General features: G+C 40.1%; 1 protein-coding gene across 1 annotated transcript in view; it reads right to left on the bottom strand.

The window, feature by feature from the left end:
* SPTLC1 (serine palmitoyltransferase long chain base subunit 1) overlaps window positions 1-23665 on the bottom strand; it is a 65613-nt gene extending 41948 nt beyond the window's left edge. The window contains exons 1-5 of the mRNA XM_027550350.1: window positions 23548-23665; window positions 20615-20722; window positions 17645-17739; window positions 1770-1863; window positions 803-875 (exon numbers count right to left, since the gene is read on the bottom strand). Coding sequence (XP_027406151.1) covers window positions 803-875; window positions 1770-1863; window positions 17645-17739; window positions 20615-20722; window positions 23548-23604 — 427 coding nt within the window. The 5' untranslated portion in view covers window positions 23605-23665. The remainder of the gene's footprint in view (window positions 1-802; window positions 876-1769; window positions 1864-17644; window positions 17740-20614; window positions 20723-23547) is intronic.
* Between the last annotated feature and the right edge of the window lie 849 nt (window positions 23666-24514).

The raw sequence follows: 24514 nt of genomic DNA, 5'->3' as shown, positions 1-24514 counted from the left end.
AAACCATCATAAAATTCCAAGGTCTTCTTTGATGACTCTGATTTAGGGAGTTTACTGTGTTTGAAATCATACTCATCCTAACAGGTAGTTAATCCATCCCCAGGTCATCCACACATAAGGAAATCAATGATCCTTCATCTTCATTCCAGAAAGAAAAGGGCTATACAGTTGATCACTGCCCCCCGTACCTCCAATCTGTTCTCACCTTGCTCCTAGCATGTGGTTGTCCAGCTAGGGCAACTTCCCAGTCCCTCTGCTGGAGGCATGATCCAAGTTATGTTTTCACCAATGGAATGTGGGCAGAATGATGAGCAATACCACCTGCCCACCCAAACGGGTACAGCAGCCCTGCACTCCTGCTCCCCCATACTCATCATTTGGCTACAGCCACGCAGACCAGGAAGGTGCCCCTATTAGGCCAACAGCAACAATACAGGGAAGATTTGGGTTCCTGCACAACTATGAAGAGCAGAGCCATTCAAACCAGATGCTTCCCATCACAAATGTCACGCACGGCAGACAGTCTCCTCACACCATTGTCTCTTGGGGCAAATGCAACAAGAGCTCAGTCTTCGTCCTACTGAGACAGTGCGCCTTAGGTATCCATGGCCCTTCAACACAAGGGACAGTCAGCTTAAGATCAACATGTCTCCCACCAATGGTCTCAAACACAAAATCTTCTGGAAAGTTCATTTGCTTATTACCACAACTAATAAAGGATACCTTTTCCAAGAAGTTATGAAATCAGATTGGATCTTAATTGTTGGAAGCAGCAGTCTAAAAAATATGACAGAAAACATACCAAATGTGCCATAAAATCCTCTAGGTCCACAAGTTCCCACACCATACTTCTTTAGAGATGCCAAAGCTGCTGCCTTTGTGGAAAAAAAATATATATTGTAATAATTTATCCTTAAGAACTCAAAAATGAAATTTCCTGTTTTTTCACCCACATAGCTCACATACCTCTCTAGTTGCCTGGCTTTTCCTCCTTTATAAGAACTAAGACAATTCTGACAGGATATAAAGAAAGGAGGGATGGAAAGATTTAGGCATATGACTAAGAACATGGAAAAGTTATATTAGCTTGACCATTAAAACCTGGTTGTTAGTCACTCAGTCGTGTCCAACTCTTTGCGACCCCATGGACTGTAGCCTACCAGGCTCCTCTGTCCATAGGATTTTCCAGGCAACCGTACTGAAGTGGGTTGCCATTTCCTTTTCCAGGGGATCTTCCTGACCCAGAGATCGAAATCAGGTCTCCTGCACTGTAGGCAGACACTTTACCGTCTGAAAACCTGGTTAACTCAATGCATTCGCACTTTTTGGCATTTTGGGCATAAGTTTTACCTCAAAGTTCATGGACATGAACTTGTACAAACTTTGGGAGATGGTGAGGGGCAGGGAGGCCTGGCGTGCTACAGTCCAAAGGGTTGCAAAGAGTTGGACGTAACTGGGCGACTGAACAACTTTCCTCAAAAAATGTTTACTGGCTCACAATCCCAAAAGGAGATGAAGCAATTTCCTGGACACATCTCCAACTATTACCGGGTTTGGTTCATATAGTTCTCTGGCTGTCACCTAACACTAGACCACATTAGGACACTCCTGCCTTCCCTTGTTGAAAACTAGGTTACAGCTCTGTCAAGAAAGAATAATGATAAACATTTACAAAGCCCTTTCAGATATTCTGCATTTGTCTCTTATTTTATGCCCAGTTGCTCAAGTCAGTCATGTTATCTGTCCACTTCAGCATATGTGCTACCTACCTTGAGCCTAGGGTTATCCAACAATCCAAGAAAATTGAATGAAGCAAAGTTTATACATTCTTTTCCATTCACCACGATGTTATGGCTTGGAGGGCTGGGGAAAGAGACAAGAGTGGTATACTTCAGTCATTTGTGTTGCAGGACACACATTATTATACTGTCTCGGAGAGGGAAGGGGACAGGACACACAAGTGTGTCATTCTACTCTATTCGCATACTCCTATCTCTCTTTTTATTCTTAAAAAGTAAAATTAGAAAATGGTATATTAAAAATCAGATACTTGGTAATTAACTCTACTCTTAATAGGCCCCTCTATACTACTTAAATTAAAAAAAGGTGAGCTAGAATTTCAAGATTTTGGATAGACAAATGGCAAACCTTTGCTTGGTTTTGAAACTCACTTAAGTTGCTAAATAAAGTACCTCAGGAAAACATAGAAACATCAAGATCAAAGGCATGAAGAGACAGAGCGAGTCACAGTCTTACAGACAAGTTTAAAAATACATGTTATCTACAGGAAGCCACCACAAGAATAAGTAAGCCGTGGCCCCCATTTCTAAAGTTAATGCTGAAACGCTATTTAAAAGGAATTCCCCACCCCTCCACAAAGGGGTAAAATAAGAGTGCCCGGTTGCACAGAGCATGGATCTGAGTTCAGCTGAACAGGAGATGGGCTCTTACTCAGACAACCTATCGTCCTCTGCTGAAAAGTACTCGAGCTACAAGTCATGCTTTAAAAATACAGGCCAAACTATGGGACACGAGCTATTAAAGGGTGTGATTAATGGATCACAGCCAGCCCATTTCACCTAAAGGAAATCGTAAGAATAAAGAATAGAATGGAATAGAAACATACCACACAGGGCCAGGGAAAGGACAGTGGCACAGAACTGATTCTGTTTCACAAACTCACTGCTCTGTCACTGGGCTGTTCTGTAAAATGTACTGCAGCTAGAAAAGACTAGGGAACACCACTCTCACCAGTATATTCTAACAGAACTAGTTTTCTGCAAGAAAAATAATGAAAAAATGCTGGGAATCCAGGGAAGGAAAAGAATGACTACTAGAAGTAAATTAACAAAAGCAGATGAACTCATACAAGACTCTGAAAAGAACAGCTGTAGATCAGTCAGGCAGATTCTGTCTGCATTGTGGCTAGTGACGGCTTCAGAAACTCAGGGGTGTCACTTGGCCTCCATGAGCCTGTTTCTTCATCTATAAAGTGGGGTGAGAAGCTATGGCTCAAATTGTCATTATAAAAAGTGCTCATTAACTATCTTCTTTCTTCTCTATGGCTTCAAGGGCTTTTTCTCTTTCAAATCATCCACTATGATTCTAAATCTACTATGTCACTTGTTTTCCCAATTTCTGCTGCTGCTGCTGCTGCTAAGTCGCTTCGGTCATGTCCGACTCTGTGCGACCCCAGAGACGGCAGCCCACCAGGCTCCCCTGTCCCTGGGATTCTCCAGGCAAGAACACTGGAGTGGGTTGCCATTTCCTTCTCCAATGCATGAAAGTGAAAAGTGAAAGTGAAATCGCTCAGTTGTGTCCAACTCCTAGTGACCCCATGGACTGCAGCCTACCAGGCTCCTCTGTCCATGGGATTTGCCAGGCAAGAGTACTGGAGTGGGTTGCCACTGCCTTCCCAACTCCTAGGACTTCTTTAGTTTCACAAAACTGAAGTTTCATAAAATTTCCTGAGGTGGTGGAGCTGGCACCCACAAGAACATGAAAAAGCAAAATATCCATGTAGACAAGGGCTGCACACAAAAATCTCAAACATTCCAGAATGGAGGGCAGAATCAGTAATATGAAAGGACCTACTCACTGATCTTAAGAGAGCCTCCCAGAGAGGCAGGAGGCAAATGGGGCTTAATATGGAGACAGAGATAGTGGCAGCCATCATTTTGGGAGATCATCATACATGGCAACACGGCTGCTGACAAGTGCCATTTTGGAAATCCCACTCTAGCTTATTAGCACTGAAACTGAGCTCTGTCTACCAGCCAGTCAGCACTAGTACTGGGAAATGCCAGGCCAAGGGATGAGATGGGCGGAAACACAGTCCCACCTACTAGCAGGCAGGCTGTCATAGGACCCCATGAGCTGCAGGAACCCCAAGACTAAACCTGCCCACCAACACTAGGTAAACACTAGCTCTGGGGCTCCTGGCCTTCAGTCAGCTACTTCGTAACCTGGGCCCACCCACCAGGGGGTTGGCACCAGGACTGGGACTCCACTAGCCATGTAGCCAGCTGTGCAGGATCTGGACATGCCCATCAGGGGCCAAAAACTTCTGCACAACTTCTGTGGTAACCAACTAGACCAAGGACCAGCCATAGCTACCAAGTATCCATAGGAGTCAGTCCACTGAAACAGACTCACTTAGCACACACAGGGCATGCTCAGAACATGTAGCTCTGGTGGCCAGATGGAAGAATGCTGTTGCAAGTTTAAAGCAATACAAGAGTATCTCAAGAAACAAAAAATCCCTCAGATAAATGACAACCTTACACTTAAAGGACATAGAAAAAGAACATGCAAACTCCATAGTATAAAGAATAAAATGTCACACACGAAAAATCACAGAAATTTCACACAAAAAGGACATTATAGACCGGTATCATTGATGAACATAGATGCAAAAATCCTCAACAAAATATCAGCAAGCTGAATCAAACAATACATTAAAAGGATCATACACCATGATCAAGTGAAATTCATCCCAAGGATGCAAGGATGGTTCAATATCCAAAAATCTATCAACATGACCTATCATATTAACAAACTGAAGAATAAAAATCATGATCATCTCAACAAGGAGACAAAGTTTTGACAAAATTTAACATCCATTTATGATAAAAATACTCTCAACAAAGTGAGTACAGAGGGAACATACCTCAACATAATAAAGTTCACACGGAGCAAGCCCACAGCTAATATACTCAACTGTGAAAAACTGAAAGCATTTCCTTTAAGATTAGGAACAAGACAAGGATGAGCAAGGAATCTAAATAGATATTTTTCCAAAGAAAACATACAGATGGCTAACAGGCACAAAAGATACTCAACATCACTAATCATCAGGAAAACACAAAACAACGATGAAATACCACCTCACACCTGTCAGAAGAGTTATCATTAAAAAGACAAATAACCAGTGTTGGCAAGGATGTGAAGAAAAAGGAACCCTCATGCATTATTTGTGGGAATGCAAATTGGTACAGCCACTATGGAAGATAGCATGGAATCACTTCAAAAATTAAAAATGGAGCTATCATATAATATAGCAATTCCAACCCTGGGTATTTATTTAAAGAAAACAAAAGCACTCATTAGCAAATATTTTTCCACGCTTATGTTTATTTCAGCATTATTTACAATAGCCCAGATACGAAAGCAATCTGAGTGCCCATCAGTATGGAAAAAGAAGATGTAAGGAGGAGTATTACTCAGCCAAAAAATAAAGAACAAAATCTTGCCACTTGTGAGAACGTGAATAGATCTACAGGGTATTATGCTGAGTGGAATAAGTCAGAGAAAGACAAATATGTATGATTTTACTTACATGTGGAATCTGAAAAGCAAAACAAATGAACAAACATAACAAAACAGAAGCAGTCACAGAGAAGCAGAGTCATAGCCAGAGGGAAGGGAGGCTGGGGGAATGAGAAAAAACGGGTGAGGAAGATTCATAGGTACAAATTTTCAATTATAAAAAAAATGAGTCATGGATATGAAATGCACAGTGTGGGGAATACACTTAATGATTATTGTTGTATCTTTGTATGGTGATAAATGGTAATTAGATTCATCATTGTGATCATTCTGAAATGTATACAAATATAAAATCACCATGTTGCATACCAGGAACTAATATAGTGTTTTAAGTCAATCACACTTCAAAAAGAAACAAACTCACAGGAAAAGAGATCAGATTTGTGGTTACGAGATCAGATTTGTGGTTACCAGAGGCAGGTTAGGGAGAGGGGGTATTGGATTAAGGTGATCAAAAGGTACAAACTCCCAGTTATAAGATAATTAAGTACTGGGGATGTAACAAGCTTCCCTGGTGGCTCAGATGGCAAAGAATCTGCCTGCACTGCATGTACAACATGACAAATATAGTTAACACTGATGTTAAATTATATATGAAAACTGTTGAGAGTAAAACTTGTTTTCCTCAGAAGGAAAAAAAAATTGTTATTTAATTTTGAATCTGTATGAGATGATGTATGTTCACTAAACTTAATGTGGTAATCAATTCATGATCTATGTAAGTCAAATCATGCTATACACCTTAAACAGTGCTATATGTCAAGTATATCTTAATAAAACTAAAAAAAATTATTTTCTAATTTTTAAAAGATACTTTATTGCTAACAAATGACAACCATCATCTGACAATACAAGGTTGCCACAAACTTTTAATTTGTAAAAAATGCAGTATCTATGAGAGTGCAATGGAATTCCCAAGTGGTAGAGTAGTAAAGAATCCACCTGCCAATGCAGGAGACACATGAGACGTGGGTTTGATCCCTGGGTTGGGAAGATCCCGTGGAGCAGGAAACGGCTACCTGCTCCAATATTCTTGCCTGGAAAATTCCATGGACAGAGGAGCCTGGTAGGCTATATAGTCCATGGGGTCGCAAAGAGTTGGACATGACTGAGTGCGTGCACACACACACACACACACACACACACATACACACACACAGGAGTACAACAAAGCAAAGTGCAATAAAATGAGGTATGCCTATATATAAATACCTGCAAACAGCAGCAGCTGCACCCACTAAGTTACACATATTTTGTTCTCAATGGGAAAAAATAAAATTGAATAACCATATACAAAGGTGAATTCCAGGCATTTTAAAAGCCTAAAAAGTACTCTGAAAAAGGTAACAGAAGAAAATTTAGAAAGTCTTTGTGACCTCAGAATAGGAAATGATTTCTAGAGCAAGTCTCCAAACACAAACCATGAGGCTAAAATGGATGGATGTGACTAAGTCAAAACTAAGAATTTTGGTTCAACGAAGATACCACAGACAAAACTAACAGATGGGTGATAGAAATTTGTTGTATTTCATGAATGCAAGATGGCATCAACTGTATTTTATCTACCACTAAGGAAGAAAGACATGGCCAATTAAAATGTAATGACAGTTTTCTTATTATATGTGTTTCAGGTTATATTTAATGAAAAGGCATTCCTGACACAGATTTTTGTCATTCTACTTTCGCACCTATGTAGGGAAAAATATAAACAAGATGAATCAGTTAAGACATTCCTAATTTTTAGTCAGCAGTTCTGACTGACTGCTCCCTGCTACATCATGGATATCACAGGTATTCACACTCCCTGCTAACAGGAGTATCCTGGTATTGCTTAGGAAGATGCTCTGCTATCATCTCTGAGATTACCTGACAAGTCACCCATTCTCTAAATTTCGTGCTGGAACTTTCCTATTGGACTAAACTCCTAATTTAATCTTTTCTCAACTGAATCACGTGTTTCTAGAAAGTAAGCTCTTATTATCCAAAGGCAGCAGGAATTTGACAAAGGAATGCTCAAAGCCATAGTCCCAACAGCCTCTGTTCATCCGTCTAGAGGAATCTGAGCATTTCTCCTTCCATCAGCTGTCTTATACGACCTGTGGCCACGTAACTCAACTGAGGTGTTGGCAGTGAGTACAGCCATGACCAAGTTCATCAGTGCTAAGAAACGATACCACCCCAACTGCCCCCAGGTAAGAATGACTCCCAGTAGCTGTAAGATTCATATCCATTTCAGAGATCTTAAAATAGAAAGAAAAAAAAAAGTTTCTTAGAATCATTGTAATAAATCACTACACAAGAACTGATCAAGAATTAAAATCTACACAATAATGGGGATTCCTGATAATTGAAAAGTAGGCTGGGAATTAGGTAGAAAAAGAAGTAGAAGATACTAGTAGGCATTCACAGAAGAGAAAAGCCCCAACAGCTAATAAGTAGATAAAATTATACTTAATGGCTCAAATAATCAGAGAAATGCAAAATAAAACAATGTTGTCCAGGTATTGGGTACTGGTATACGCCTGTCTCATTTCCCTCTGGGACTTTCCTACATCATGATTCTCCTGCTGGGCCCACACCCCTAGAGAGACTCAAACAGGTCCACAACAGGATGTCAATCAGGTTTAATAACCACACTGTTTGTAGCAGTGGGGAGTAGAGGCAGCTGAGGTATATATCACAAGGAAAATGGCTAAGTAAAACATGGTAGCCATATACAGCAGAATAATATGTACCAGTCAAAAGAAATGAGAAGTACACTTAGCAATTCCACCTCTCTGTGCTGCCGCATATTTCTTTACACCACTCAACACCAGCTAACACTATATTTACTTCATTTTTGGTCTGCCTGGCCTAAGAGAACTAAGATTTTGATTACTGCACATACTCAGCATATTCCTTGAACACAGCAGGAACTCAAACATTTGTCGAAAAATTGTGTTGAGTAGAAAACTTGTTTAAAAAAAAATCAGAATGGAGTCTAGAGCACAAAATTAAAAACACATTCATAAAACATTAAAAATAGTTTCAAGAATCTATACATGCTAAAAATAATAAAATACATGTTTTTAATGACATAAAATAATAAAAGAAAGTAAAATACAAGCATTACAGTGAGATCCATTACTGGTGGAGAACAGATGCAGGTGCTGGGGATAAAGGAAACCAAGAAAAAAGCAAATGAGAATGCTGTCTTACATGAGTGCTGATGAGAGCAGTGCTGAAGAGGAGGTCAATACCTGTGCCTGCAAGAAAGGCCCAAAATGAAGAAAATAAAACAGAGACTGAACTAAACCAGAGGACAAACCTTTAGCAAATCTGAGTGAGAAAGGAGACACAGATGACTGTAATGCAGACACAAACCCCACAGATGTGTTGTTCTACACATCTGTATATAAAGTTGTGTGTGTATGTATATATATATATATATATATAGCATATATATTATTTTACATATGAGGAGGACTTCCCTATAGCTTAGATGATAAAGAATCTGCCTGCAATGCAGGAGACCTGGATTTGATCCCTGAGTCAGGAAGATGCCCTGGAGAAGGAAATGGCAATCCACTCCAGCATTCTTGCCTGGAGAATCCCATGGACAGAGGAGTCTGGCGAGCTATAGTCCATGGGATAACAAAGAGTTGGACATGACTAAGTGACTAACACACACACACATATATATATATATTTTTTTTTTTACATATAACTGTTTGAGAAAATTCTATGAACTACTTCATGCAAAAGCATTTGAAAACACAAGAAATGAACAATTACTAAATAACAATAACCAAAACTTACTCATAAAGGAAATAGAAATGGTTTTACAAACTCACTGAAGACATTAAATTCATGATTTAAAATCTATGCTCAACAGAACAAACAACAAATACATATTATTGCCAAGAAAATTACAAGACTACTAAATTTCTGATACCAAACCTGGGCCAGCATAGTAAGGGAAAAGAAAAGACTAAACTCGTTTTCTAATACTGATACTAAAAGTACCAAATATTAGCAAAAAAAAACAAAAAACAAAAAAAAAAACCCAAACAATTAATAAAAATTAACCAAAGAGTCATGCTTAAATAGGGTTTATCTATCACTAAGTTGTAAGAGTTTTCTAATATATATTTTGGATACTAGCCCCTTAACAAATAAATGACTTGAAAATATTTTCTCCCATTTTGCAGGGTTTTGTATTATTTCTCTGATAGTGGACTTTGAAACACAAGTGTTTTTAATTTTAATGAATTGCAGTTTATTTTTCCTTTGGCTGCTTGTGCTTTTTGTGTCATATCTAAAAATCTTTGCCCAACCCAAGATTACAAAGAATTACTCTTTTGTTTTCTTTCTTCTACTAAGAATTTATAATTTTTGCCCTTAAATTTGGGCCTGTGATTAATTCTGAGCTAATTTTCACACATGTTGTGAGTCTGAGGTCTGTCATCATTCTTTTACACATGTCTATCCAGTTGTGCCATCACCATTCGCTAAAAAAGACTATTCTTTCCCTACTGAATTGTCTTGGCACTTTGTTGAAAATCAATGGACCATAATTTAAGGTTGTCCACCCATTTTTAAGAATAAGACACTGAAATGCTAACCAGAAAGAAAAAAAGTAAAGTGTTAGTTGCTCAGTCATGAACGATTCTTTGCAATCCCATGGACTGTAGACTGCCAGGCACCTCTGTCCATGGAATTCTCCAGGCAAGAATACTGGAGTGGGTAGCCATTCTCCAAGGGTTCTTCCTGACCGAGGGATTGAACCCAAGTCTCTCTTATTACAGGCAGATTCTTTACCATATGAGCCACAGGGAAGCTAACTGAAGCACTGTGTAAATAGGCCTGGCTTCTTGACTCACAGTGGGCTTCACTCTATAATAATCAGACACGAGTTCATCTGTGGAAACCCTAAGCTCAAAATTTTCTGTGTTTATTCTCTTGACTTCGAGTTTCACCAAAGAGAACTCCTTTGGTATATATGAGGTATAAATCTGGTTTCCAACTTTCTCTAAGAGCTGAGATGGAGGAAATGGGATCAGCATCCTACTATTCATTATAAACATTTTACTTACATTCTGTTTTCAGAAGGGCACCCGTTCCCTAACACATCCTTCGGACTTTTCATTTATATTTAGCCTTTCCAGAGGGTAAATCTCCATCTTTCTGCAAGTCTACCAAGCTAGAATCTGAGTGACGATGAGTGGTGTGGCTGCTTGCAATTTCGAGAAATTTTATGTATATGCTTAATTACTGTAAAAAAAATCAACCAGTACAATTTAAAACAGTAATGGATTAGGGGAGAAGAGTCACAATCATCTCAACAGATTTAATAAAATTTAATACTCTGATTTTAAAACTAACAAAAAGTTCCCTTAGCAAATTAGGATGAGAAAGGAAGGCCTGTAACACCATACAGGTTATCCCATAAAAGCTATCAGGAACAGGACACAGAAGTCTTTGTTACCACTCCTATTCAACACTGCATACAAAGTATCCCAGCCAGTGTAATAACACAGAAACAAGAAGAAAATGATGCTCTTCATGACAGAAATGAAAACTCTCTGGTATCTAGAGATAAAGCTATTAAAAGATATGCAACGTCAATTTCCTGGCTGTGATACTGTACTACAGTTAAGCAAGATGTTACCACTGGGGGACATAATGAAGGGTATATGGAATCTATCTGTATTATTTCTTATGACTTCATGTGAATCTATCATGTTTCAAAACAAAAAGTATGAAAAGTTAAGCAAAATCTTTATGAAAAACGTTATCCAACTTTTCTCAGAAACATTAAAGACCTAAATATACAAGTTATACACAAGATACATGGTGATGAGATTCAGTATTAGCAATATGCCAATTCTTTCCAAATTAATCCACAAATTCAATGCATTACTAGTCGAAAGTTCAAATTCATTTTCTGGTGAAATCTGATCAGCTAAACCTAAACTATTAGTGAAGAGTCAAAAAACAGCCTAGACAATTCTGAAGAATAAGAAGGTTAAGGATCCACGCTAGCCAAGACCTATTATTAACCTAGTGGTATAAATGAAGTTCTGGCATAAGAGGAACAAATAACACTGTGGACGGAGGTTTGTAACACTGTACAGGAGGCGGTGTCAAAAACTATCCAAAAGAAAAAGAAATGCAAGAAGGCAAAGTGGTTGTCTGAGGTGGCTTCACAAATAGCTAATGAAAGATTAGCAAAAGGCAAGGGAGAAAGGAAAAGATATGCCCAACTGAATGCAGAGTTCCAGAAAACAACATGAAGAGATAAGGGCTTCTAAAATGAACAACGCAAAGCAACAGAGGAAAACAGTACAATGGGAAAGACTAGAGATCTCTTCAAGAAAACAGAAGATATCAAGGAAACATTTCATGAAAAGATGGGCAGGATAAAGCAGAGAAACAATAAGGACCTAACATTAGAAGAAGAGATTAAGAAGAGGTAGCAAGGAGATGGCAAGAGTGAATGTCGACATTCTAGGAATCAGTGAACTAAAATGGACTGGAATGGGTGAATTTAACTCAGATGACCATTATATCTACTACTGCAGGCAGGAATCCTTTAGAAGGAATGGAGTAGCCATCATGGTCAACAAGAGTCCAAAGTGCAGTACTTGGATGCAATCTCAAAAACGAAAGAATGATCTCTGTTCGTTTCCAAGGCAAACCATTCAATACCACAGTAATCCAAGTCTACGCCCCAACCAGTAATGCTGAAGAAGCTGAAGCTGAACGGTTCTATGAAGATCCATAAGACCTTTTAGAACTAACACCCAAAAATGATGTCCTTTTCATTATAGGGGACTGGAATGCAAATGTAGAAAGTCAAGAAACACCTGGAGTAACAGGAAAATTTGGCCTTGGAATACGGAATGAAACAGGGAAAAGGCTAATAGAGTTTTGTAAAGAGAATGCACTCGTCATACCAAACACCCCCCTCCAACAACACAAGAGAAGACTCTACACGTGGACTTCACCAGATGGTCAACACCGAAATCAGACTGATTATATTCTTTGCAGCCAAAGATGGAGAAGCTCTATACAGTCAGCGAAAACAAGACTGGGAGCTGACTGTGGCTCAGATCATGAACTCCTTATTGCCAAATTCAGACTTAAACTGAAGAAAGTGGGGAAAACCACTAGACCATTCAGGTATGACCTAAATCAAATCCCTTATGATTATACAGTGGAAGTGAGAAACAGATCTGATAGATAGAGTGCCTGATGAACTATGGACTGAGGTTTGCGACACTGTACAGGAGACAAGGATCAAGACCATCCCCATGGAAAAGAAATTCAAAAAAGCAAAATGGCTGTCTGAGGAGGCCTTACAAATAGCTGTGAAAAGAAGAGAAGTGAAAAGCAAAGGAGAAAAGGAAAGATACAAACATCTGAATGCAGAGTTCCAAAGAATAGCAAGGAGAGATAAAAAAGCCTTCCTCAGCGATCAATGCAAAGAAATAGAGGAAAACAACAAAATAGGAAAGACTAGAGATCTCTTCAAGAAAATTAGAGATACCAAGGGAACATTTCATGCAAAGATGGGCTCGATAAAGGACAGAAATGGCATGGACCTAACAGAAGCAGAAGATATTAAGAAGAGATGGCAAGAATACACAGAAGAACTGTACAAAAAAGATCTTCACGACCAAGATAATCACAATGGTGTGATCACTCACCTAGAGCCAGACATCCTAGAATGTGAAGTCAAGTGGGCCTCTGGAAGCATCACTATGAACAAAGCTAGTGGAGGTGATGGAATTCCAGTTGAGCTATTTCAAATCCTAAAAGATGATGCTATGAAAGTGCTGCACTCAATATGCCAGCAAATTTGGAAAACTCAGCAGTGGCCACAGGACTGGAAAAGGTCAGTTTTCATTCCAATCCCAAAGAAAGGCAATGCCAAAGAATGCTCAAACTACTGCACAATTGCACTCATCTCACACACTAGTAAAGTAATGATCAAATTCTCCAAGCCACGCTTCAGGTATATGTGAACCGTGAACTTCCAAATGTTCAAGCTGGTTTTAGAAAAGGCAGAGGAACCAGAGATCAAATTGCCAACATCCACTGGATCATGGAAAAAGCAAGAGAGTTGCAGAAAAACATCTATTTCTGCTTTATTGACTATGCCAAAGCCTTTGACTGTGTGGATCACAATAAACTGTGGAAAATTCTGAGAGATGCGAATACCAGACAACCTGACCTGCCTCTTGAGAAACCTGTAGGCAGGTCAGGAAGCAACAGTTAGAACTGAACATGGAACAACAGACTAGTTCCAAATAGGAAAAGGAGTACATCAAGGCGGTATATTGTCACCCTGCTTATTTAACTTCTATGCAGAGTACATCATGAAAAACGCTGGGCTGGAAGAAACACAAGCTGAATCAAGATTGCCGGGAGAAATATCAATAACCTCAGATATGCAGATGACACCACCCTTATGGCAGAAAGTGAAGAGGAACTCAAAAGCCTCTTGATGAAAGTGAAAGAGGAGAGTGAAAAAGTTGGCTTAAAGCTCAAAATTCAGAAAACTAAGATCATGGCATCTGGTCCCATCACTTCATGGGAAATAGATGGGGAAACAGTGCAAACAGTGTCAGACTTTATTTGTTTAGGCTCCAAAATCACTGCAGATGGTGACTGCAGCCATGAAATTAAAAGACGCTTACTCCTTGGAAGGAAAGTTATGACCAACCTAGATAGCATATTCAAAAGCAGAGACATTACTTTGCCAACAAAGGTCCGTCTAGTCAAGGCTATGGTTTTTCCTGTGGTCATGTATGAATGTGAGAGTTGGACTGTGAAGAAGGCTGAGCGCCGAAGAATTGATGCTTTTGAACTGTGGTGTTGGAGAAGACTCTTGAGAGTCCCTTGGACTGCAAGGAGATCCAACCAGTCCATTCTGAAGGAGATCAGTCCTGGGTGTTCTTTGGAAGGAACGACGGTAAAGCTGAAACTCCAGTACTTTGGCCATCTCATGTGAAGAGTTGACTCACTGGAAAAGACTCAGATGCTGGGAGGGATTGGGGGCAGGAGGAGAAGGGGACGACAGAGGATGAGATGGCTGGATGGCATCACAGACTCTATGGACGTGAGTTTGAGTGAACTCTGGGAGTTGGTGATGGACAGGGAGGCCTGGCGTGCTGCAATTCATGGTGTCGCAAAGAGTTGGAAATGACTGAGCGACTGAACTGAACTAAACTGAGCAAGAATGTATGGAAGAACTACACAAAAAGGTCTTGACCTGGATAACCACGATGGTGTGGTCACTGGCCTAGAACTAGACATCCTGGAGTATAAAGTCAAGAGGGCCTTTGGAAGCATTACTACAAAGTTAGTGGAAGTGATGGAATTCCAGCTGAACTATTTCAAATCCTAAAAGATCATGCTGTTAAAGTGTTGCACTCATATGTCAGCAAATTTGGAAAACTCAGCAGTGGTCACAAGATGGGAAAAGGTCTGTTTTCATTCCAATCCCAAAAAAGGGCAATACCAAAGAATGTTCAAACTACCCTAACACTGAGTTCATTTCACGTGCTAGCATGGTTATGCTCAAAATCCTTCAAGGGAGGCTTCAGCAGTACATGAATCTAGATACATAAGCTGGATTTAGAAAAGGCAAAGGAACCAGAGATCACATTACCAATATCTGCTGGGTCATAGAGAAAGCAAGAGAGTTCTAAGAAAAAAAAATCTACTTCTGCTTTATTGACTATGCTAAAGCCTTTGACTGTGTAGATCACAACAAACTGTGGAAAATTCTTAAACAGACCAGACCACCACACCTGTCTCCTGAGAAACCTGTATGCAGGTCAAGAAGCAACAATTAGAACCAGACACGGAATAATGGATTGGTTCAAAATTGGGAGAGGAATACAACAAGGCTGTATTTTCAGCCTGCCTATTTAACTTATATGTGGAATACATTATGCAAAATGCCAGGCTCGTTGAACCACAAGCAGAAACCAGGATTGCTGGGAGAAATACCAACAACTTCAAATATGCAGATGATACCACTCTAATGGCAGAAAGTAAAGAGGAACTAAAGAGCCTCTTGATGAGGGTGAAAGAGGAGAATGAAAAAGCCAGCTTGAAACTCAACATTCAAAAATTAAGATCATGGAATCTGGTCCCATCACTTCATGGCAAACAGAAGGGTAAAAAGTGGAAGCACTGACAAATTTTGTTTTCCTGGGCTGTAAAATCACTGTGGACAGTGTCTGCAGCTATGAAGTTAAAAGACGTTGCTTCTTGAAAGAAAATCTATGAGAAACTTAGACGGTATATAAAAAGCAGAGACATCATTTTGCCAACAAAGGTCCGTATAGTCAAAGCTATGGTTTTTCCAGCAGTTGTGTATGGATCTGGAGTTGGACCATAAGAGAAAGCTGAGCTTCCCAGAATTGACGCTTTTGAATTATGGTGCTGGGTAAGACTCTTGAGAATCTCTTGGACTGCAGGGAGATCAAACCAGTCAATCCTAAAGGAAATCAACCCTGAATATTCATTGGAAGGACTTATGTTGAAGCTGAAGCTTCAATACTTTGCCACCTGATTCGAAAAGCCAACTCACTGGAAAAGATCCTGATGCTGGGAGAGACTGAAGGTAAAAGGAGACGGGGGCAGCAGAGGATGAGGTGGTTAGACAGCATCACTGACTCAATGGACATGAATTTAAGCAAACTTAGGGAGATAGTGAAGTACAGGGAAACCTGGTGTTCTGTAGTCTATGGGGTTGCAAAGAGTTGGATATGACTTAGCGACTGAACAACATAAACGAGGTTCTGGCACAGGGAGAACAAATATACCAAAGAACAGAAATAAAGCCAGAAATAGATCTTATATAAGGGAACTAAACATAAGAAGGCTTCCCTGGTAGCTCAGATGGTAACAAATCTACTTGCAATGCAGGAGACCCAGGTTCGATCCCTGGGTCAGAAAGATCCCCTGGAGAAGGATATGAAAAAGGAGTCCGACACAACTGAGTGATGAACATGACATATGAAAGTAGGGAAATTTCCAATCAGTAGGTAAAAAATGGATTATTCAACCAATTACGTTGGGACAAGTGACTGTCATACAGAAAACAGGCAAATTAGACGTCTGTGGTAGAAAGGATTTATGATCATAACATTAATGATTGGTAAGTTTGATTTAAGAACAAGTAAAACTTTCATAAGACCAAAGAAGTTCACCAAAGTGAAGAATACAAGCCTCTCCCATGTCAGACCAGAAGTAGGACAGTCTCAGGAGAATGTTGCTCAGTGGTGTCTGATTCTTTGCGACCTAATGGACTGCAGCCCTCCAGGCTCCTCTGTCCATGGGATTTCCCAGGCAAGAATACTGGAGTAGGTTGCCATTTCCTTCTCCAGGGGATCTTCCTGACCCAGAGACTGAACCCACATGTCCTGCATCAGCTGCACTGGCAGGCAGATTCTTTACCACTAAGCCACCTGGGAAGCTCTCTCAAGAGAATATGCTGCATCGTATTTTATAAACAAATACTGAAAACTTTCATGGCAACAGGCATATTGTTGTAAAAGCATAAATATAAGCAAAGGAACATCCACCAACTTTGAGATTGTAAATAGTAGTAAAACCACTATCTGGAGGGATGTGTTAAAACCATGTATCTGGAGGGCTGACTGTAATTTAGTTGTACGTTTTTGACTTCATGGAGGGTCAGCACCCCTGCCATACTGTTCAAGGATCAACTATATTTCCAATGCTCTATTTCTTTTAAAAAACAGATTTGAAGTAAACAGCAAAATGTTAATACCTATTACTTCTTGATGATGGATACTATGTGTCTAATATTTTCTCTATACTGAAACAGAAGAACTAAAAATATAAACAGATAAAACACTGGAAGCCAGGAGGGACTAGTGTGAGTTGAAGTTTCATAATTCATACTGTGAGAGTCAACAGGGACTGTCTGTCTATACTAATCAATCAAGAAACAGTGGTGTAAGCATACCATTACTATCTACTTATAAAGATCTACAACAGATCTAAAATCAGAAACAAACCAGGTGGCAACAAGGAGGAATGCTGTTTTTCATTTCACTGTCTCACCATCTGAAATACTATATGTCTGTATTACTTTGAAAAATAGATATGTATTAAAGAGACAAACTCTGAAACCCAAGCTGGAGACTATTAAAGAGCATGTCCGATCTCCAGAAGTTTCTGAACGTCTTATTTCAGTTAAAAAGGGAATATTATATAAACCAACCTATACTTTGCTGAATTTACTTTCAGGAAACCAAACATCAGCCCTTGACTAACAAAACCAATTTACCCTGAAACAATGTTGTAGTTGAGAGCAGGATGGTCTTTTGAGACAGGAGGAACAAGAGGCTCTGGTTGCCACTCTTCAATCAATTCTTCCTTTTCCTACAAGAGAAAAGCAGTTAAAATACAGTGCAGTGCTACTTACTGGACAGCAACTCTAGCAGTATCTAAACTGTTTGTTGTAATGATGCCATCGTAATGAACACGCTGCTAGAAAGAGGTCCAGACGCTGTGGCTGGAAATGACACTAAATCACCACTGAGTTTTGTGCACTTAACCCCTTACCTCTTTCCTCAACTCAGACTAAAGGCTCTTTTCCCATGAAACTTCCTGGGTGATGGAAAATTTTTTTTCATTTTATTTTTGTTCAGAATTTTTCACTGAAGGAAGTATAAATGCTACTGATGATAAAAAAAAAAGTCTACAATACAAAGATAAGAAGCACGACTGCAGGTTAAGTGACCTCAGCCTCTTGCAAAATATTACAGACAGCCACACCTTAGGTTCTTATAGGCATGATAGTCATAGGAAGGGATCAACTAGACTACAAAGCACTGTTTCTATAAGCCACTGGCAAGGATTCAGAAGCAACTGAAATATACCAAAAGACTCTCTAATAATGATTATTATAATAGGATTTAGTTGTTTGGAAATTTCTCACAGAAAGCCACTTTATTCCTTTTACCTGCTATTTCTTACATTACAGGTATTTTGACTATTTTGAGTTTCCTATCCTTTCTTGAACTAGAAAAGGCAGTGTAATTTTGAAAATGTACTCTGGATGTATACGATGAGATGAGGCACACCTGATGAACATGACAGAGACAGGAATTCTAGCCTTAGATAAGCCCACTCTTAATATTTCTATTTCCACACTCCTGTTAAATGCTTCTGTGTATGTTTCTCCTAATAGACAACTCTAGGGCATGGCCAGGAGCATACTCACTTAAGGCTCAGGAACTCAAAAATGCTTAGCTGAATAAATCAACTGCATGGAAGAACAGTAGCCTGAACAAGCCTAGAGCACGTGTGATACATATACACAGTCCACTCGCTACCATGGAGACAGATTTCAGAATCAATTCAAGATTGCCTGGTATTCAAGAGACTCTGCACATCTGCAAAACTGAGAAGGGCATTTCTTCTTTGGTGCCATTAAGTTAAGCTTTAGAAATGCTCACACAGTTGTTTTTGTTCCTTCCACAGCTTTTAGGGTAAGATGTCAGTGACTACTGAATCTTGCTCTAGGTAAGCTTTGATTTTAGAGGGTTATCCTAGAATTATGTTTAGGCATTATTCTTTCAAAATGCACATTTGTGTGGACTGATATGCTTAAACTTAAATTAAGAATATTAGGAATGATCAACCCCTTAAACAGCTGGGCTAGAAATCTGTTCCATGGCCACGTAATCATTCACATGGAGTTCCTAAATACCAAGGGAAAAAAAGAAAACAGGATTTCTGGGCTGGAGGACTCAATCTTACTGTAATACTATCAAAAGAGTGTTCTATGGTACACTAATCCCACAAGGATCAGTGTGCCATAAAAAAAGGCAGGGGTGGGGATCCGTGGTCAAGTTTAGGGTATCTCTCCAGAGGTTCAAATAGCCACTGGTGTATAAAAAACCTTTTATATAAGAAATCATGCAACAAGACACCTCTTTAGTTTGCTTTACTCAGGTTTCCTAAACTTATTTGCCCTAAGAGTCACTTGCTGCATATCCCCTAGAGGGGATACTGTCTGACCCTCTCATGATAAACATTAATGATCAAGATAGCAAGGGCCAGCCAGTGAAAACAAGGCAACACTTGCCACACTGCTGTAATTCTATTCCACTTGCACCTTCTCCTGTGAATGCTCCAGCAAGCAAAGAAAGGAGCAGTGTCCATCTTTGTGCTACACTTAACGCTGCCTTGTGAACTCCTGAAGTTGTAGGCACTTTTGTGGGAAAACACCTCTAACTGTACTTGTCTCTAAGTATTCTGGCATATTGCTATAGAGGCTGGACAGGGAAACAATCAAAGTCACAGAAACCACGCTGCAGTCAAAACTGCTCTTCCCCTCTCATACCTGGGGCACAGTTACTCAGTGTTCCTACCCACACGAGAAGGTGGGGGATTCCACAAACCCCTTGGTCCTCCATACTAACAGCCCCCAGAGGGCAGCACTGAAAGTCCTCTTGACACTTCTTCCTAAGGTTTGCCGAACTTGGGCTTGAGCTGGATTCTTTACCATACAGAACACATGAAAATTCGATTTGGGGTGTGAAGGTGGAGAGTGGTGGGATGGAGAGGATTCTCTCCGACTCTGAATCTCCTTTATGAAGACCACAGGGAAAACGTTCATTCACACTTCAGAAACAGTGCTGCTTTTCCCAAGCAACTCATGAAACCTTATAGGTGGACACTGGCAATTCAGCAGTAGCCCAAGTCTCCCTTCCAGCATCTAGTACGTTTCCAGACTGCTGTTTACTTCTAGCAAAATACAAAGGCCTGTAACATGGTACTCCTTTGGACACTTACTTTATCCCTGGATTCCTTGTAATTCGTTTACCCTGATATTTCATTCCCGTTTTCCTTACATTCCAGAAACATTTTAACATATATATATAGTTGGGCCACCACAAGTCCTTTTTGAAAGATGTAGCAACTATAATTGGAGAAGGCAATGGCACCCCACTCCAGTACTCTTGCCTGGAAAATCCCATGGATGGAGGAGCCTGGTAGGCCGCAGTCCATGGGGTTGCTAAGAGTCAGACATGACTGAGTGACTTCACTTTCACTTTTCACTTTCATGCATTGGAGAAGGAAATGGCAACCCACTCCAGTGTTCTTGCCTGGAGAATCCCAGGGGCGGGAAAGCCTGGTGGGCTGACATCTATGGGGTCACACAGAGTCGGACACAACTGAAGTGACTTAGCAGCAGCAACAACTATAATCATACACCAAATAATAAAATAGAAATTTAACTTCTCACCTTGAGTGTAAGATCAGATCGTTCTTGTAATTTGTAAGTTTTAGAGAAAAGAAGTCTGATTATCCAGAGTATTAAAATTCCTTCTAAAATAAGATGATAAGCAGGAGCCTAGGAGTCAAAAACAAAAGTAAAACACAAACAAGAAATAAACAAATATTTCCAAACCTGCACATATAATTTAATGCACCTGCATATACTACTACCCATGACCCTTACAAAACCTATTTATTACTTCTGGAGATTTACTTCCAAAGCTCACTTTATTTCTGCTCATTCCATTTCCCATTTCTAACAGAAGGCATGTCTCCTAACATGAAAAATCTCTAAAACTGCAGCTTTAAACCATCTTTAGGAATAAAAATTAATTTTTAAAATAAAATCTGACACAGAATTTCAATAATTAAACAATATTAACTATCAGATCCTTCAGGTAATTTGTATTTTTACTGGTAGGAAACAACTATAACTAACAAACATTTTGCAGCGTCACAAGCCTTCTGTCACCTTCACATATCACGGATGAACTGATAATTATTTGGAAACCAGTTTCCACAATTTTCAAAGAATTTTGCACATCTTACTACATTTTCCGTATCCCTGATAAGCCTCTTTAAATTCTCCTTGGAACATGGCAGAAAGACTTTATTAATGCTTAAAGAAACAGCATGTCTCTTTTCTACCATAGTTTCCCAAAAGTATGTAGTGTTTTCCATGTCAGCAGGCAAAAAGTTACCTTAATGAAATTATCCATGTCAGGTTTTCTTTTCAACTGTACATTTCCAGGATAAAGGCCAAGCTAGCTGACTTTTATGTTTTATACAACTAAACACACGAAGTGCATGTAGAAGATTCCAGATATCAACTAAACCACCATCAGTCAGTTATGGAGTGCTGTATTCCAATAGGTTGTCATTGGAAAGTCATTTAAAAGAGGTATTTAGAAATGTAAATACAAACTACTGTAAAGCATTAGACAGAAAGTGATGAGTCACAGTAGTTCAAAAAATTCTGAGGTGGTGACAGGGAAACTGCTGACAAATGCATACATAAACTTCCAGATCACTGCACAGGTACCTTTAAAACTCCATACATGTTATCTAGGTATAGGTACACAACAAGACTCCTTAAATTCTACATCCAAGGTACACAGAAATTAGAAGCAAAACCAGAAATCTCTGTAAGATTATTTTTAAAATTTGCTGATCCCTCCTGAATATAATTCATTTAAGAATAAGGGCTCTATTAAAAAAACCCTTTTGGTTTTATCAATAATTGGACTATAGCTGACAAACAAATATCCAAGTCACTAGTTAAACATTCCACCCCACAAAGACATCATCCTAAGAAAAGCTGAAATGTCTACTGAATTAATAAAAATTACAAATGCAGGTTCTTTTCTTCCCTAGGAAAGACATCCAGGAGGACTCCTCTCAAGGTTCACTCATGGTCAGGACTAAGGCATGAGAAGTTACACAATCGAAGGCAGTCTTCAGAAAGGCAGCAACAATATACAGTAGAAGTTACATTCATTTCTGAAATACAAATCTTAAATTTCACTGGCTCTTCTTAGTCACTGATAGGTCAGTTGGTAAAGAGTCCGCCTGCAATGCAGGAGACCCCAGCTGGATTTCTCGGTGGGGAAGATCCGCTGGAGAAGGGATAGGCTACCCATTCCTGTATTCTTGGGCTTCCCTCGTGACTCAGCAGGTAAAGATTCTGCCCGCAATGCGTGAGACCTCGGTTTGATCCCTGGGTTGGGAAGATCCCCTGGAGAAGGGAAAGGCTACACACTCCAGTATTCTGGCCTGGAGAACTCCAGGGAGTTGCAAAGAGTGGGACAAGACTGAGTGACTTTCACAGTCACTATGATTAACCTATGGTTGGACATCTCCTAAGCCATATTCTCTTTCTTAACTGTTGTTGTTTTTTTTTGTTTTTTTTTTTTCCAAAAAGTCCTGATGGGTCCTGATGCATCTTTCATCATCACCGCTGCCAGTAAGTGCAATATTAAGTTTTAAGAAAATTATCGAAAGAAACTGAGATTCACTCTACATGAATGTGAGATTCATAAGCACAGCGACTTTTACCTGTTCGCACACTGCACTGCTTCTAGCATTTACATCTGTGCTGCCCAATATTATAGTCACTAGCACCATTAAACTACTTAAATACACATCTAACGTAAATGAAAAATTCACTCCTTTAGCGGTACTCGCCACTTTTCAAGTGCTTAATAGCCACATGTGTTTAGTGGCCACTGAACAGCTCAGTACAGTGCAGGGAAACTCACTAAATGTCGAATGAACGTTTTACACAAGAACGACATTTAAATTTTATATTATCTTACTACCTGAAATGGCTGGCCTTTCAAAAAACATCCCTTAACTAATCTTTCTTCAAAGATTTACTAAAGTCGTTGTATCTCTGCAAGACAGAAAATGGGACGTATGCGGAAGAATGGCTATTTCATATTCCTAAATCATTCGGCTTCCTTTCCAACAAATCATTCGGCTACCTCCCAACAAAAACAAACTCCAACTTATTATTTTTTCCCCTATTATCTGCTCCACAGTTCCAAGGACCTGTCTTCCCTAGGACCTCTCCAGACTGAGATTTTCCATTCTACTTCATCTCTCCCGTTTTAACAGTTCTGGCTTTTGACTAGTCTCTCTCCTGTATCCGGACAGGACCTGGAGAGGGCTCTCCACTAGCTGGAGAGCAAATCGAGACCCCCCAGTTCGGCTCCCACCCGCGCCTCCCTACATTCCGCCGCTGGGAAATATGTGCCTCTGAGCCCTTCCAGGGAGCGACGCCGAAGGTCCGGGCGTGACTAGGCCAGGCCCGCCTAGGCCCTCAGCACAAAAATCCAGACAAAACGTCCCACTTCCCCAGGGTTGGGTGTGGTCGTAAGCCCCTGAAGTCGCCAAGCTCACCTCGTAGAGCGCCTGGACCATCTCCACCAGGACCCACTGCTCCGCGACGGTCGCCATAGTCAGCGGCCGGGATTCCCTTCCGGAAGGCAGATCGCAGGCCCTTCAGATACTGAGCGGCGCTGCCCAATGACGTCTAGGAGCCCGGGAGGCGGGGCTGCCGGGAGTGAGCACCGCCTTCTCGCGCCTGCGTTTTGTATGGCTGGCAGCTGCGTCGTCTGAGGGAGAATTAGCATGGTGTGGTGAATGTTGACTTTAGGATCTCCCTGGGGTGTGGGGAATGGTGAGAATCGGCAGGCTGGTCCCCGCAGCATGTGTTCAGAGCCAGGCCATTAACTGCTGGATCCCGTGCTGGGCTCTTGGGATGGAAGGGTTGTAATAAATGACCCTCACGCTTGGCAGGTAGTTGGGTTCAGGGAGTTATTAATGCAATCGCAAACATATTCTTTACTTTTAAATTATGTAAGTAATGCAAGAATGCATTATAATTAAAAAAAAAAAGACAACTCTTATTATTACCATTTATCATGTAAGGCTTTGTACGTATTAAGCCGTATAGCAGTTAGCTGTGGAATCTTCAAGAGCGTAGGTATCCAAACGTGATGTGCGCATATTTCGGTTGAATTTCTTAAATGTAACTGGGAGCATAGGGATAATACTGTTGCACAATTGTCTTCTATTCTTTTTTCTTCTTTGGGCTATAAATTTTATATTTATGATCAATGAAGACTATTTATTGTAATTTATGTGTATTTCTCATTGCATTTTATTTAAACATTTTTCTTTTGGGGGGCTTCCCTGGTGGCTCACTTTCTCCCCGCCCCGCCCCCGCCGACCACCATTTTTTCTCCTGTTGCAAACAATGCTCAGTAACCATGGATGTATGTATGTCTTTCTGTGCATATTGGGGTATTTCCAACAAGTTTCCTCAAAGTCAGATTTTACTCAGTGTGCATGTTAATGTCAGTAA

Source organism: Bos indicus x Bos taurus, chromosome 8 (assembly GCF_003369695.1).
Source record: "Bos indicus x Bos taurus breed Angus x Brahman F1 hybrid chromosome 8, Bos_hybrid_MaternalHap_v2.0, whole genome shotgun sequence".
Lineage (NCBI taxonomy): Eukaryota > Metazoa > Chordata > Mammalia > Artiodactyla > Bovidae > Bos > Bos indicus x Bos taurus.
This window is presented reverse-complemented; position numbering and strand designations above follow the sequence as displayed.